Source organism: Pongo pygmaeus, chromosome 5 (genome assembly GCF_028885625.2).
Source record: "Pongo pygmaeus isolate AG05252 chromosome 5, NHGRI_mPonPyg2-v2.0_pri, whole genome shotgun sequence".
NCBI lineage: Eukaryota > Metazoa > Chordata > Mammalia > Primates > Hominidae > Pongo > Pongo pygmaeus.
The window spans coordinates 111289212-111303455 of record NC_072378.2 but is presented as its reverse complement, the minus strand read 5'-3'; the positions used below and the strand labels follow the sequence as shown (position 1 = coordinate 111303455).

Genomic DNA, 14244 nt, shown 5'->3' with positions numbered 1-14244 from the left:
TAAAATAATTAAACTGTTTTTGAAGGACAGTTGCCAGAACTGTGAGTGGTTAACTTACCACTCGGCCCCAGAATATGTTGACCTTCTAAGAGAGGTGCATATAGGCAAATACAGTTTTCCATTTGATTCCAGAGGGTCCACAGACTTCCTCGAGCCTATTATTTATGGATTGGCAAATAATGTGCCTGCATTTGAAGGCACATTATTAATAATGTAAATTATTAACACCAGCTTGCATGCTTCCTTGCTTGCTGTGATATTTTTCAGGTTTCAGTTATTTATGTAACATCTTTTTTGCATGGCTTATTGAAATTCTTCTAGAATGTAGGCACTATTCAAATTTCTTACAGTGAAATTTTTTCCATATTGGGGACATAGAGTCACAGTGTGATCATGCTAAGAGCACTTGCATCAAGACCTCTGATCTCTTTACAGTCCAACAGAGCAATAGGAGATAATGCTTCTGATCATTAAATAGTTTATAAGTAATCTTTGAACAGCATTTAATCTTATCCAGTTCTTTGAAATGTTCATACAGACAGCATAATCATATTAATGCTGAATGAGACCTTGCCTTATAGAGCAGCTGTTTCATTACCAGCCGGTGGGGATAGTTTCAAATTATCCAGGCCCTAATTATCCGTATTCTCTCCTGTTCCTCATCAAAAGCCACTTCTTAGTTTGGCTTTTTACTTCTCTATGAAACTACTTCTGCTGGGTATTCTAGCAAAATAAGAGTTACTAAAATAAGTTCTGCACTTGTTAGCAGAACTCCTTAAAAAATATTTAGGGAAAAATGTTAATCCTTTAACTTACTGATTTTAATTCAGGGGCTATCCATGTTGTTGACAACACCCAGAAGTCAGCATGATTCTGATTGTAGTTATATTATTTACCCTTTAAGATCTGTAAGAAGTCAAGCTACAAAAAATAATAGATTCACAGAATGTCAGAGCCGGAAGGGATTTTGATATTATTTAGGCCAGCAGTTTTCATACTTGGGGAGAGCTTAGAATGTGCCTCAAGTGACGCTTATTAAGAACAAATTTCCCTAGGATAAGAAATTTAAGATCTTGCAACTAGTCAGTAAAGAGCCATAAATTGATATTCAGTGTTTTGATTCCTAGCTGATGCTTTCTCTCTACATCAGATTTTATAGTTATTATATGATTCCAGTCAAAGGAAATTTACTTGGAATGTCATTAAAACTTTTGATCACCATTCACTACCTGATACATTCTGCAAACATTGGCCAGGCGTGCTGGCTCATGCTTGAAATCCTAGAACTTTGGGAGGCCAAGGCAGGTGGATTGCTTGAGCCCAGAAGTTTTAAGACCAGCTTGGGCAACAAAGTGCAACCCTGTCTCTACAAAAAATTAAAAAATTAGCCGGACATGGTGGTGTGCACCTGTACTCCTAGCTACTTGGGAGGCTGTGAGGTGGGAAGATGGCTTGAACCCAGGAGTTGAAGGCTGTAGTCAACCATGATCATGCCACTGCACTCCAGCCTGGGTGACAGAATGAGACCCTGTCTCAAAAACAAGAAACCCAAATGTTTAGTGACGTTTGTATGAGGGCAATTCACAACAGTGTCACCCTGGCAGAATACAAGTAAGTTCTTGAAGGAGGACAAAAAAAAGTCAGTACCATAGTTTTTGGCTCCACAGCGCCCAGTCCTACCCAACAATATTTTACTCCTTAGTAATTACTTTGCCTTGTTAAATATAATTTAAATTTATGTTTTTTTTCCTTGGAAGGACAATAATAATAAAAGGTTGAGAAACACTGCTCTTGGGATAATAGGTAATGCTTGGTGGAGTGAAAAAGAGTTCCTGGCTGGGCGCAGTGGCTCACGCCTGTAATCCCAGCACTTTGGGAGGCCAAGGCAGGCGGATCACCTGAGGTCAGGAGTTCGAGACCAGCCTGACCATATGGAGAAATGCCATCTCTACTAAAAATACAAAATTAGCTGGGCGTGGTGGCGCATGCCTGTAATCCCAGTTACTTGGGAGGCTGAGGCAGGAGAATCGCTAGAACCCGGGAGGCAGAGGTTGCAGTGAGCCAAGATTGCGCCATTGCACTCCAGCCTGGGCAACAAGAGTGAAATTCCCATCTCAAAAAAAAAAAAAAAAAAAAAAAAGTCCAGGTGCAGTGGCTCACACCTGTAATCCCTGCACTTTGGGAGGTCGAGGTGGGTGGATCACCTGAGGTCAGGAGTTCAAGACCAGCCTGGCCAACATGATGAAACCCCATCTCTACTAAAAATTAAAAAAATTAGCTGGGTGTGGTGGCGCATGCCTATAATCCCAGCTACTCAGGAGGCTGAGGCAGGAGAATCGCTTGAACGCGGGAAGTGGAGGTTGCAGTGAGCCAAAATTGCGCCACTGCACTCCAGCCTGGGCAACAAGAGCAAAACTCCGTCTCAAGGGAAAAAAAAAAAAAAAAAAGTTCCCAACTGAGAGTGAGGAGACCTAGATTCTCTTCCTCATCATCAAAATGAAGGAAATCTGATAGATGAAGGTAAATGACCTTCCAATTATGATGACATTCCAATTAAACTTTTAGTTATTTTTAAATGTATAAGTTATTGTTGACCGTAATCGCTCTGCTGTGCTATCAAATACTAGGTCTTATTCTAACTACATTTTTGTACCCATTAACCATCCCCACTTCCCCACACATACACAGTACCTTTCCCAGCCCCTGGCAACCTAGCAGAAACTTTTTTTTTTTTGGTCCTGAGACAGAGTCTCACTCTGCCACCCAGACTGGAGTGCAGTGCAGTGGCGCGATCTCGGCTCACTGCACGCTCCGCCTCCCGGGTTCACGCCATTCTCCTGCCTCAGCCTCCCGGAGTAGCTGAGACTACACAGGCATGCACCACCATGCCCAGCTAATTTTTGTATTTTTAGTAGAGATGGGGTTTCACTATGTTGGCCAGGCTGGTCTTGAACTCCTGACCTCGTGATCCACCCACCTTGGCCTCCCAAAGTGCTGGGATTACAGGCATGAGCCACTGCACCCAGCCAATAATAACTTTTAAGATGTAAAGTATATGTACCTTTATTTCTTTATCATTTTTATGGAATTATAATTTTTAACAACATGTATAGTATGTAATAAAATATAAAAATATATAGGCCCAAGTTACCAGCTATCATGCCAGTCAAGATATAGAACACTTTTTATCACCCTAAAAAGTTATCTCATTCTCCCTTTACAGTGAATCCCTCACCTTCACTCCATGCCCTAGACAACCACTTATCTGATTTTTATTACCATAGCTTAGTTTTGCCTATTATAAAACCGTACAGAAATATGTGTATGTCTACTTATTTTAAATGTTGCATACGGCCGGGTGCGGTGGCTCATGCCTGTAATCCCAGCACTTTGGGCAGATCACCTGAGGTTGGGAGTTCGAGACCAGCCTGACCAACATGGAGAAACCCCATCTCTACTAAAAATACAAAATTTGCCGGGCGTGGTCGTGCATGCCTGTAATCCCAGCTACTCGGGAAGCTGAGGGAGGAGAATCGCTTGACTTGGGAGGCAGAGGTTGCGGTGAGCTGAGATCGCGCCATTGCACTCCAGCCTGGGCAACAAGAGCAAAACTCCATCTCAAAAAACAAAACAAAAAAAATGTTGCATTCATCATTGCATCTGAACATTTCAAGAATAATAATCTTTCATAAAAACAGTTGGCAGTTGCACTTGAAGTTCAACATACACTTAGCATATGACCCAGTGATTCCACTCCTTTATGCTTATCTTGGAAAAAAGAAAACCTGGCCGGGCGCGGTCAGTGGCTCACACCTGTAATCCCAGCACTTTGGGAGGCTCAGGCGGGCAGATCATGATGTCAGGAGATTGAGACCATCCTGGCTAACACGGTGAAACCCTGTCTCTACTAAAAATACAAAAAATCAGCCGGGCGTGGTGGCAGGCCCCTGTAGACGCAGCTACTCAGGAGGCTGAGGCAGGAGGATGGCATGAACTCGGGAGTTGGAGCTTGCAGTGAGCCGAGATCGCGCCACTGCACTCCAGCCTGGGTGACAGAGCAAGACTCCGTCTCAAAAAAAAAAAAAAAAAAAAAGAAAAAGGAAAAGCTATGTCCACACAAAAACTTGTGTACGATTCTTCATTGGAGCTTTGTTCGTAATAGTCCAAAACTGCAAAATATCTAAACGTCTATCAGTGAGTGATTGGACAAGCAAATTGCGGTATATCCATACAGTGGAATACTGCTCAACAGTGGAAACCAACCAGTTGCTGTAATTCTGACACCATGGCTGAATCTCAAAATATGCTGAGTGAAAGAAGACAGGTATAAAAGAGTACATACTATATAGTTTCATTTATATAAAATTGTTATTTATTTACTTAGAGACAGGGTCTCACTATATTGCCCAGGCCCATCTCAAACTCCTGGCCTCAAGCAGTCCTCCACTTCAGCCTCCAGAGTTGCTGGGATTACAGGCAAAAGCTACTATACCCAGCTCATTTATATAAAATTCATGGAAAAAACCTATAGTAACAGAAAGCAAGTCTTATGTATTGAACCTGGGGCCAGGAATAGACTGAAAAATTATTGTGAAGGAGTACAAGGAGGTCGAGGCTGCAGTGAGCCATGATTATGCCACTGCACTCCAGCCTCGGTAACAGAGTGAGACCCTGCCTCTTAAAAAAAGAAAATTAAAATAAGGTAGTATTGGTATAAATGAGCATCAGATGGCCTATAAAGAAACTAAAAAAACCTTCAGATGGTTCAAAGTATAGCCTAGATTGAAGGTCTAATTAACTAAGGCATTTTTATTCTACCTTAGTGAATGTTAAAATTAATTCAGATTGAGACAATATTTATTTTAAAGACTTTTAGTAGAGTTGAATAAACTACTTTTTTCCTTTCTTTTAATTTTTCCTATTAGGCTGTCAGGCAAGTACTGTCTCCAGTATTAGCAGGGACTTTTTCCAAAGAAACCATCCAAAATGGGATTTAAAAATCCAGTATAAAAACACTTCAGAAATATGAGATTGGTTTATATGGCTAGAAAAAAGAATCTTAAAGTCATGTTTCAAGATACCATCCATTTCCACTATTTAGTGTCTTTTCACTAGAAATATAAGTGAAGATGAACTTTATAATCTATCTTACTTAAATATTTATTAACCATTACTTCTGTTGGTGGTTAGGTTGTAGTATATACTGAAATAGAAAAAAAGATGCCCAATGCATTTTATCAGTTTTTTTTTAGTGTATTTTGTATGGGTATTTTGAGTATATTTTGTATTGGTATTTTTTAGTCATGTAATTCGATATTATTCATTACCAAGTAACATGATCCATTATAGCAAATGAAAAGATTTACAGATATCCACAAAGTGTTTGTAATGTCTGTTTTCTATATGATATGATTACAGATGTTGATTTTCTTCCATGTGTCTTTTTATGTTTTCTAACTATTTTTCAGTTAACATACATTACCGAATATATGTCTGTCTTTTTTTTTTTTTTTGAGATGGAGTCTCGCTCTGTCACCCAGACTGGAGTGCAATGGCACAATCTCGGCTCACTGCAACCTCTGCCTCCTGGCTTCAAGCGATTCTCCCACCTCAGCCTCCCAAGTAACTGGGACTACAGGCACACGCCACCTCCCCTGGCTAATTTTTGTAATTTTTTAGTAGAGACGGGGTTTTGCCATGTTGGCCAGGCTGGTCTCAAAATCCTGACCTCAGGTGATACACCCGCCTCAGCCTCCCAAAGTGCTGGGATTACGGGTGTGAGCCACTGCACCCAGCCAATGTCTCTCTTTTTTAAGTTGAGTGGTTCTGGCCTTAAGGGAACTTCTCCCATATCACAAGTACATCTTCCATTTTCTTATAATCACATCGTCTCTTATTTTGTGATGTACTTAACTGTGTACCATAGTGGTCCCCAACCTTTTTTTTTTTTTTTAAAGATGGACTCCTAAGCTGCAGTGCAGTAGTATAATCTCAGTTCACTGCAACCTCTGCCTGGCAGGCTCAAGCAGTTCTCCTGCCTCAGCCTCCCAAGTTGCTGGGATTATAGGCACATGCCACCAGGCCTGGCTAATTTTCATATTTTAGTAGAGATAGGGTTTCACCATGTTGGTCAGGCTGGTCTCCAACTCCTGACCTCAGATGATCCACTGCCTTGGCCTCCCAAAATGTTGGGATTATAGGCGTGAGCCACTGTGCCTGGACCACAGGGGTCCCCAACCTTTTTAGCACCAGGGATCGGTTTCATGGAAGACAATTTTTCTGCAGACCAGGTGGTTTGGAGATGAAACTGTTCCACCTCAGATCATCAGGCATTAGATTCTCATAAGGTGCACACAACCTAGATCCTTCACTTGTGCTCAGTTCACAATAGGGTTCATGCTCCTATGAGAATCTCATGCTGCCACTGATTTGACTAATCTGCCACTGATCACAGACTGACTGGTATCAGTCTGTAGCCTTGGGGTTAGTGACCCCTTGTGTACCATACAAAGCCTTAAATGTTCAGGGATGATCCAGGACTTTCTTGACTACTGGGATATCTGAGCTGATCTGTGTGTTAGAAATATTGGATGTCTTAAAAGATTTGTAACAAGACATATCATGAGTACATAAGGAAAGTAATAAAACAGGAAAGCTTACATAGGAAGCATCTTAAAGAGTAAATAGGAGAAAGGGAGTTTTCTTTGGCATTAGACAAGAGTCGTAGCCAGGAAAGTTACTCTTGATAAAATTTTTGTTATAATGACTTCCTCATTACCTTACTTTATTTTTAATCCCCTTAGTATGTTTGTGCTACTGAAAGGAGCCACTAAGGAGCAGTCTTTTAAGATTGGTCAGGAAATTGCCGAAGCTGTAACTGCTACCAATCCTAAACCAGTGAAATTGAAGTTTGAAAAGGTAAGAGGAATGTAATATTAGTAATCACATATAAAATTCATATACCTTCTAGAGACCTCTGATTTGTTCAGTACATTTTCAGAATCACTAACAGTATATGGGTCTATTAAAGTATTAAATTTGGGTCACTGGCTCATGTCTGTAATCCTGGCACTTCGGGAGGCCAAAGCAGGAGGCTTGCTTGAGACGAGGAGTTTGAGGTCAGCCTGGACAACGTAGCCAGACCCCATCTCTACAAAAATTAAAAAGTTAACCAGGCATAGTGGCACACACCTGTAGTCCCAGCTATTCCAGAGGCTGAAGTAGGAGGACCACTTGAGCCCAGGTATTCAAGGTTACAGTGAACTGTGATTGACCAGTGCACTCCAGCCTGGGGAACAAAGTAAGACCCTGTCTCTAAAAAAAAAAAAGTATTTAAATATTTTCTCTTTTGTATAATTTTCTCAAAATTTGTTTAGTAATGTATATATGTAAGGAAATGAAAACTTTGTTCCAGTAACTATTATTGTGTAACAGATCACCCCAAACTTAATGGTGTAAAACAGCCAGCATTTCATTCTGCTCATATTTTCTGGCTCAGGAATGCAGACAGGGTGCAACTGGAATGGCTTTTCTCTGCTGCACGATGTCTAGTTCCTCAGCTGAGAAGATTGTTAGGGGTTGGGGTAACCCAACCGGCAGCTAAGGGTTGAAACCATCTGAAGCTTGCTTACCATCATGTCTGGTGGTTGATGCTGGGTACTAGTTGGGATATCAGCCAGAACACCTACCAGTGGCCTTTCACCGGGGCTGCTTGTTCTCCCTCACAACATGAGGGTTGGGTTCTAGGTGTGAACATCCCAAAGAAACACAAAAGCTGCTTTGTTTTTTATGACCCAGGCTCAAAGTCACACAGTGTCACACGCCTCTCTAGATTTAAAGGGAGTGAACTTAGACCCCACTATTAATAGGAAGAATGTCAAAGTCACATTGTAAGAAGACCACGTAGGATGGAAAATATATTCTTTCTTTGCAAAACAAAGTCTACCACAAGGACTTTCAACTCTTTTTCACTTACTTTTGGATATCAAATATGTATTTCTTTCTTTCTGTATAAAAGATACTTAGCCTAGGAACTGTGTGGAATACGAAGAAGCATTTAAGACACAGTCCTGCCCTCTAAGAGCCAGTAATCTAAAAGGAAAGGTTAGGAATGTATATAAGCAGTCTCTTATTATAAACATAACAGAAAGCAAGATGAGAATAGCCCGCTTAAACACTGTGAGAGCACAAAGGAAAGGAGGAATTGTGTCCTCCTGGGCTGGATAGGGAGACTCCATATAGGAAGTAACAATGAACTGTGTCTTGAAAAATTGTTAGAATTTCAGTAGGCAGACATGGGGCTGCAATCATTCTGCACAGAAGAAAATGGCATGTATGGAATTGGAAAAGCACAGTGTGGAAATACGGGGAAGCAGGAGATAGATCCGGAAAAATAAAGTTGAGACCAGACTGTAGACTGTCTTGAATGCCAAGCTAAAGTGTTTATACTTTATTCAGTAAATAAACAAAACTGGTAGTGCAAGAAAAGGAGTGAGCAAGTGGTAACAACTTAAAGACAATTCATTTTGCTCCCACATGTTATATCATGAATTTGTTGGGCCCAAAGTCGTATTTAGAATTTTTTAAATAATTGATATTTGATTAAAGAAAGCACAAAGACATAAAAATAAAACATTCTTGGCGGGAGAAAATGGTTTTTAAGAGGCATTTTATTAATTTTACCACAGGTATATTTGCCCTGTGTTTTACAAACAAAAAAGAGGTATGTGGGTTACATGTATGAAACACTGGATCAGAAGGACCCGGTATTTGATGCAAAAGGAATAGAAACAGTCAGAAGAGATTCCTGCCCTGCTGTTTCTAAGGTAAGGTTTATCTGTCTTGTCTTCATCTGTAAGAAGTAAGTGGCTAAAGTATCTGGTGAAAATGTAACTATCCTTAAACATACATCTAGGTGAAGGAACTATATAGCCTATATAATTAATATAACTATAGGAGTAACTACATGAATTTTGAGAATTTTATTTGTAGTATCTTATTTTGTTTTTGTTTGTTTGAGACAGGGTCTCACTTTGTCACCCAGGCTGGAGTGCAGTAGTCCAATCCTGGCTCACTGCAGCCTTGACCTCCTGAGCTCAAGCAATCTTTCCGCCTCAGCCTCCTGAGTAGCTAGAATTTTATTTCTAATAAAAACAATTTATTTGATTTTAGTCCTTAAGTTTCTGACTTCCTCCCATACCTTACGTTTTATCAAAAATTACTAAAAAGCAATACATGAGAGTTTCCTGCCTATTGCCTGGAGATCATATATGTCATAGTGTGACAACTCCCGAAAGCAGAGCAGGATAAACAAGACAAACAGACCAGGTGTGGTGGCTCACGCCTGTAATCCCAGCACTTTGGGAGGCCAAGGCAGGCAGATCACTTGAGATCAGGAGTTCGAGACCAGCCTGGCCAACATAGTGAAACCCCATCTCTACTAAAAATACAAAAATTATCCAGGTGTGGTGGCGCATGCCTGTAATCCCAGCTACTCAGGAGGCTGAGGTGTGAGAATCACTTGAACCCGGGAGGAGGAGGCTGCAGACAGCCAAGATCACAATACTGCACTCAGCCTGGGCAAGAGAGTGAGACTGCATCAAAATAGAGAGAAACAGAGAGATTGCATAAGTAACATAATCCATTCCAGATTAACTGAACTTTCATTTATTTGGATTATCAAATACAAATTAGGAAGATTTCCAAACAATTAGCTATAAATTACTCAAATTTCTCAGCCATAATAACCATGATATTTTTTGGCTTTTTCTTTACTCAGGCCTAGACTCCTTCTATAGCAAAACAAAAATAAATGGTATAAATGGGAATAGCATTCTATATACTGTTTGATGAGAGCATTAAAAGCATAGTGGATTGAATATTATCAATATATTATGTCATATATATAATATTATGTGAATTTGGGGTTTTTTCCAGCAGTATTTCTGGAAGAGATATAATCCAGTACCTTCTTTCTCTGTAGGCAGACTTGTACTCAAGCTAAATTAATAAGCTTATTGTATAAATATCCATTGGTTCCAGTATTCAGAATAAGACACAGAGCTTTCACCTAGAACTAACTTAATCTACTTGGCCGGGCACGGTGGCTCACGCCTATAATCCCAGCGCTTTGGGAGGCCGAGGCGGGCGGATCATGAGGTCAGGAGATCGAGACCATCCTGGCTAACACGGTGAAACCCCGTCTCTACTAAAACAAAAAATTAGCCGGGCGTGGTGGCACACGCCTGTAGTCCCAGCTACTCGGGAGGCTGAGGCAGGAGAATCGCTTGAACCCGGGAGGCAGAGGTTGCAGTGAGCCGAGATCACGCCATTGCACTCCAGCCTGAGTGACAGAGCAAGACTCCGTCTCAAAAAAAAAAAAAAAAAATTAATCTTACGTAAATCCACTGCATGCTGGTTATTTCCTAGTAGAAATTTCCAACACAGAAAATTCTGTCATACTTATTTATCAACATTATAAAAAGTCAAAAAGGCTGATTTTGATTTGACTGCCTGGTGATCTTTAAACTTCTCTGTGCTTCCTGTGACTGAATCAGGACCCTTTCTATACTGGTAAATAAAAAAACAATACATGAAATCGTGTCTGGTTTCTTGTACCTAGAGGCTTTGACTATTAAAAAAAAAAAACTTACTTGTTTTATGTTGCTTATCACATAGCAAATGTTAATCTGCATGTCATTCCACATGATTTTCCTTAAACTACATGATATTCTATTTTTAGAAATAGCAAGCTCTATAAAGTCTCAAATAACTTTCAATTTTTAATAATTTTATTATCCCATCATTGTAAGTAACAGATTATTTAGGTAGGTTAGCAGGTTACCCAGTAGTTACATAATTGAAAGTGTAATAACAATGGTGAAACATACTAGGAGGTATTTTATCTTTACTTGCATATCTTTTTTGTTTTAAGATACTTGAGCGTTCTCTAAAGCTGCTATTTGAAACGAGAGATATAAGTCTAATTAAACAGTATGTTCAGCGACAATGTATGAAGCTTCTGGAAGGAAAGGCCAGCATACAAGACTTTATCTTTGCCAAGGAATACAGAGGAAGTTTTTCTTATAAACCAGGAGCTTGTGTGCCAGCCCTTGAACTTACAAGGTAATGATACCCTCAGTACCTTGCCAGGATAGTCCTGAGATTCTGCACAGGTCTAGAAGACCCAAATGAAAAGACAGTCCATAGACACAGACACAAAATTGTTTCTTTACCTGTGCACATGAAGCCTCACTGAAAGTTAGTGAATACTCCCTCATACTTTGTAAGGTGTGAAGAGGAAATCCTCTTTGGGCTTTCCTTCAGAAACTTACGCAAAGAAATTGTGACACAGTGCTTGATTCATTTGTTTTTCCCACATCAAAATCACTAGGTAGTCCTTAATATTGTTCTACCAAAGCATTTAGATGGTATCATTCTGGAATCAGATAGTTTAACCAGGTAAATTTTCTCTTATCTTTCATGATAGATTTATGATAGTTAGTTCTCATTCTTAGGGGATAAAATACATCTTTTTCCTGCCCCTGGAGGCAGAGTCTCACTCTGTCGCCCAGGCTGGAAAGCAGCGGTGCAATCACAGCTCACTGCAGCCTTGACCTCCCAGGCTCAAACGATCCTCCCACATCAGCCTCCCAAGTAGCTGGGATAACAGGTGTGCACCATTATGGTGGCTAATTTTTTTGTGGAGATGGGGGTCTCACTATGTTGCCCAAGCTGGTCTCAAACTCCTGGGCTCAGGCGATCCTTGGCCTCCTAAAGTGCTGGAATTACAGGCATGAGCCACCACTCCCACCTAAAGTACATCTTAAGCTAGTTGATATCTGCCAACTCATTATTTTCCAGGTAACAATGATTTACGGAGTAATTTTTAAACTCTTGTAGGATATCTACACTTGGTGTCAACTAAGCAAAATGTATATTATTCTCAAAGAAATAGTAATTCTGTTTTGAAAGTGTCTTTTGTAGTTTTTTCATTGTTTTATTATTGTTTAATTCTGACTTAATTTGTGAGAAAGATGGCTTCCATGACAATATTTGGGTGTGGTTTTTTTCTTTGGATTTGAATAGGAAAATGCTGACTTATGACCGGCGCTCTGAGCCTCAGGTTGGGGAGCGAGTACCATACGTCATCATTTATGGGACCCCTGGAGTACCACTTATCCAGCTTGTAAGGCGCCCAGTGGAAGTCTTGCAGGACCCGACTCTGAGACTGAATGCCACTTACTATATTACCAAGCAAATCCTTCCACCCTTGGCAAGAATCTTCTCACTTATTGGTGTTGATGTCTTCAGCTGGTATCATGAATTACCAAGGGTAAGCTTACCAAATAGTACATGTGCTCTAACTATGGAGAGACCACTCCAAATTTTCAGTAGAACTAAAGGTTTTATGTGCTATTGATTACGGGAGTACTGGGAAGGGAAGAGTGTGGTCCCGTAAAATGATACGGAAAGGGGGAGGGGAAGTGCTGGGTAGAGAAAGGTGGGTCCCTGGCTAGGGCCCCACCCCCATAGATCTAGGTGAGGATAGGCACTCCTGCTTTCATGCCCAAATGTTGCCATTTTCCAAGACCACCTTGGCCTACCACGCCCCAATCCTGGGCCTATAAAAACCCGAGACCCTAGTGGGCAGACACACGAGCGGCTGGACATTGTGAGGAACACTTCGGTGGAAGACCCAAGGAGCTGGTCGTCAAGAGGAGCATGCCAGCAGAACAGCACACCGAGAGGCACTGACATGCTGGCAGGCCATTGACTGGCAGGACGAGGTGGAGTTTGGCCGGGGCAGTCGGAGAAGAGACAGGGCCACCTAGCAGCCCAACTCCAGGGGAAAACCATCTCCCTTCTGATTCCACCATCAGATGAGAGTTACTTCCACTCAATAAAACGTTGCACTCATTCTCCTAGCCCATGGGTGATCGGGTTCTTCTGGTACACCAAGGCAAGAACCCGGAATACAGAAAGCCTTCCATCCTTGAGACAAGCTAGAGGGTCTAATTGAGCTGATTAACACAAGCCACCTATAGACGGCAAACTAAAAGAGTACCCTGTAACACACACCCACTGGGGCTTCAGCTGTAAACATTCACCCCTAGACACTGCCATGGGGCCAGAGCCCCACAACCTGCCCGTCTGTATGCTCCCCTAGAGGTTTGAGCAGCGGGGCACTGAAGAAGCGAGCCATTCCCCCTGTCTCACACCCTACGAGGGGAACAAGGGAACCTTTCATGTTTCACTGTGAGAGCAAAGCAGATCCTCTGTCCTAAACTGGCAAAGATGCCATGCTCTCCTGGTTTCCCAAAAGATAAACATTTAAGTATTCTACAGACACCTTCCTAGCTTCTATCAAGTTGGCCAAATTATAGAAATATTAAAATAAATCCCACAACAATTTCAGTGGTAGCCACAAAATAACGTAAAATAAGCCAGTTAATAGAAAATAAATGTACAGCAAAAATTCCTTCGAAATGAATGTCTAAGAAAGGTGTAGGATAAATCCTTTAGTATCTAGACACACTAGACACAGCCCTGAAGAAACCAGAGTAAAGAATTACTGCAATGGTAAAATAGCATTATAGTTGTTCCCCAACTTATGATGGTTCAACTTAAGATTTTTCTACTTAATGATGGTGCAAAAATGATATGCATTCAGTAGAAACCGTAGTTCAAGTACCCATACAACCATTCTGTTTTTCATTTTTGGTACAGTATTCAATAAATTCCATGAGATACTCAACACTTTATTATAAAATAGGCTTTGTGTTAGATGATCTTGCCCACCTATATGTTACTGTAAGTGTTCTGAGCACATATCCTGGCTCTAAGGCAGGAAACTCAGATTCTTTATTACTAATGTTCATTTCATCACCAGCAAGAATGTTAACCCAATGACATTTGTAAGAGGCTAACCTAATAACTTTTTTACAAAGTGATTTATTGCGGCACTATTCACAATAGCAAAGACTTGGAACCAACCCAAATGTCCATCAATGATAGACTGGATTAAGAAAATGTGGCACATATACACCATGGAATACTATGCAGCCATAAAAAAGGATGAGTTCATGTCCTTTGCAGGGACATGGATGAAGCTGGAAACCATCATTCTCAGCAAACTATCACAAGGACAGAAAACCAAACACCGCCTGTTCTCACTCATAGGTGGGAATTGAACAACGAGAACACTTGGACACAGGGCGGGGAACATCACACACCAGGGCCTGT

The 14244-nt window shown here is 40.9% G+C and overlaps 1 protein-coding gene across 4 annotated transcripts in view; it reads left to right on the top strand.

Annotated features, from left to right (window-relative positions):
• The window catches only part of REV3L (REV3 like, DNA directed polymerase zeta catalytic subunit), a 186962-nt gene that overhangs the window by 163979 nt on the left and 8739 nt on the right, over window positions 1-14244 (top strand). For all 4 annotated transcript variants that reach the window (XM_054492231.2, XM_063667083.1, XM_063667082.1 and 1 more), the window contains 4 exons: window positions 6804-6918; window positions 8688-8825; window positions 10934-11124; window positions 12088-12334. In XM_054492231.2, the coding sequence (XP_054348206.2) occupies window positions 6804-6918; window positions 8688-8825; window positions 10934-11124; window positions 12088-12334 (691 nt within the window). The remainder of the gene's footprint in view (window positions 1-6803; window positions 6919-8687; window positions 8826-10933; window positions 11125-12087; window positions 12335-14244) is intronic.